The 1,403-nt window shown below is 33.2% G+C and overlaps 1 protein-coding gene across 2 annotated transcripts in view; it reads left to right on the top strand.

Annotated features, from left to right (window-relative positions):
• The window catches only part of CPSF3 (cleavage and polyadenylation specific factor 3, 73kDa), a 45,739-nt gene that overhangs the window by 26,460 nt on the left and 17,876 nt on the right, over nucleotides 1-1,403 (top strand). For both annotated transcript variants that reach the window (XR_551739.1, XM_008589306.1), the window contains exon 12: nucleotides 882-990. Coding sequence is in view for 1 of the 2 variants with exons in the window: in XM_008589306.1 (XP_008587528.1) it covers nucleotides 882-990 (109 nt within the window). In the remaining variant the exon portion in view is untranslated. The remainder of the gene's footprint in view (nucleotides 1-881; nucleotides 991-1,403) is intronic.

Genomic DNA, 1,403 nt, shown 5'->3' with positions numbered 1-1,403 from the left:
CAAAAAAAAAAAAAAAAAAAAAAAAAAAAAAGTAAAATCACTAGCTTTAGTTTTATTTTTTCCTCAAGTATGACATCACCATGTTAAAAATCATTCTGCCAGGAGCAAAGCTCCTTTTCACAAAGAGATTTAAAGAGAAAATAACCTTAAGAAATCATGTGAAACCATAATCCTCTCCATGTATAGTTAAGAACAAATGTATCACTGCCTGGGTGCTGTTTGCCCTGACCTGATTAAAGATAAATAGGTATGAAATATGCTGCCTTTATCCCCTCTAGTTCATTTATTTTTAACTGAGAGAAGTTATATTTAAGAATAGTGGGTTTCATGTTTGTAACATTTTTGTTTTTATTTGTTTTGGAACAGTAGTTACTCTATTCTCTTAACAGTGCTTCCCCTCAGGGTATGATCTCATCCATACCCACCTTTATTGGACTTTTTCTTTAAAGGTGCTGCTGCTTTTAGTGTTAGGTTTGGCACAGCCTCCCACCTTTGCATGAGCGGAGCTCACTCTGTGAGCTCACTCTGTGCAAGTTGATAACCAGCCTGGGGGGCGCATGCCCGCTACACTGTAGTGCTGAGAGCTTTCTTAAGCCCAGTAATAGCCTCAGGTGGTTGTTGAATTGACTGGAACTGAACTGAACCTAGCTGTTCTTGCCAGCTCTTCCCCTGTGACTCTTCCCTTTGATATCTTGGTAGTCTTGTTATTGCCATGGTGGTAGAGGTAAAAAACATTTTATATTTTTCACAGTTGTATTTATACATCGTTTTCATAGTTAAGATATCTGATAGTCATCATTATGGTTGAATGCCTGAATACTGCATTTTACAACATTCTATTTTCTTCAATTTTTTTTTTTTGTTCTTTTTTTTTTCAATAGGTCATGGGCTTTTTAGCAGACAAAAAACCAGAACAAGGACAGCGGGTCTCAGGAATCCTTGTTAAAAGAAACTTTAATTATCACATACTTTCTCCTTGTGACCTGTCCAGTAAGTTTACTATTAAATGTCAAATAAAAGTTTATCTTAGCATTTAAAGAAAATCAGTGAAAACTACTCTAAACTTAATGGCCACGTTTTAATAATAACCAAATAATGAAATAGGAATAGGTGAAATTAGCTTTTCGGGGGAAAAAAATCTTCCTTGAACTACTAAAACATTTAAATTATTTGTGAAATTAAATGGAGTATTGATGTTTTTATTTTCTGAAGTAACTTTGGACTCCCCAGATAAGCATTTTGTTTTTTATGACCTGTAGTTTTACGTTATTTGCTAGGACTTTCTATTCTACACCATTCCGAAAGAATTGTCAGGAGTAGGGAACAAAACTTTTATAATTTCTTTAAAAGGGAAAAATAATTAATGTAAAATGTAATTTTTTAAAAATTTTATTTATTTATTT

This window comes from Galeopterus variegatus, unplaced genomic scaffold, assembly GCF_000696425.1.
Source record: "Galeopterus variegatus unplaced genomic scaffold, G_variegatus-3.0.2 Scaffold5364, whole genome shotgun sequence".
In the NCBI taxonomy this organism is placed as follows: domain Eukaryota; kingdom Metazoa; phylum Chordata; class Mammalia; order Dermoptera; family Cynocephalidae; genus Galeopterus; species Galeopterus variegatus.
The sequence above is the reverse complement of the archived record's forward strand: the minus strand, read 5'-3'. Positions and strand labels throughout refer to the sequence as shown.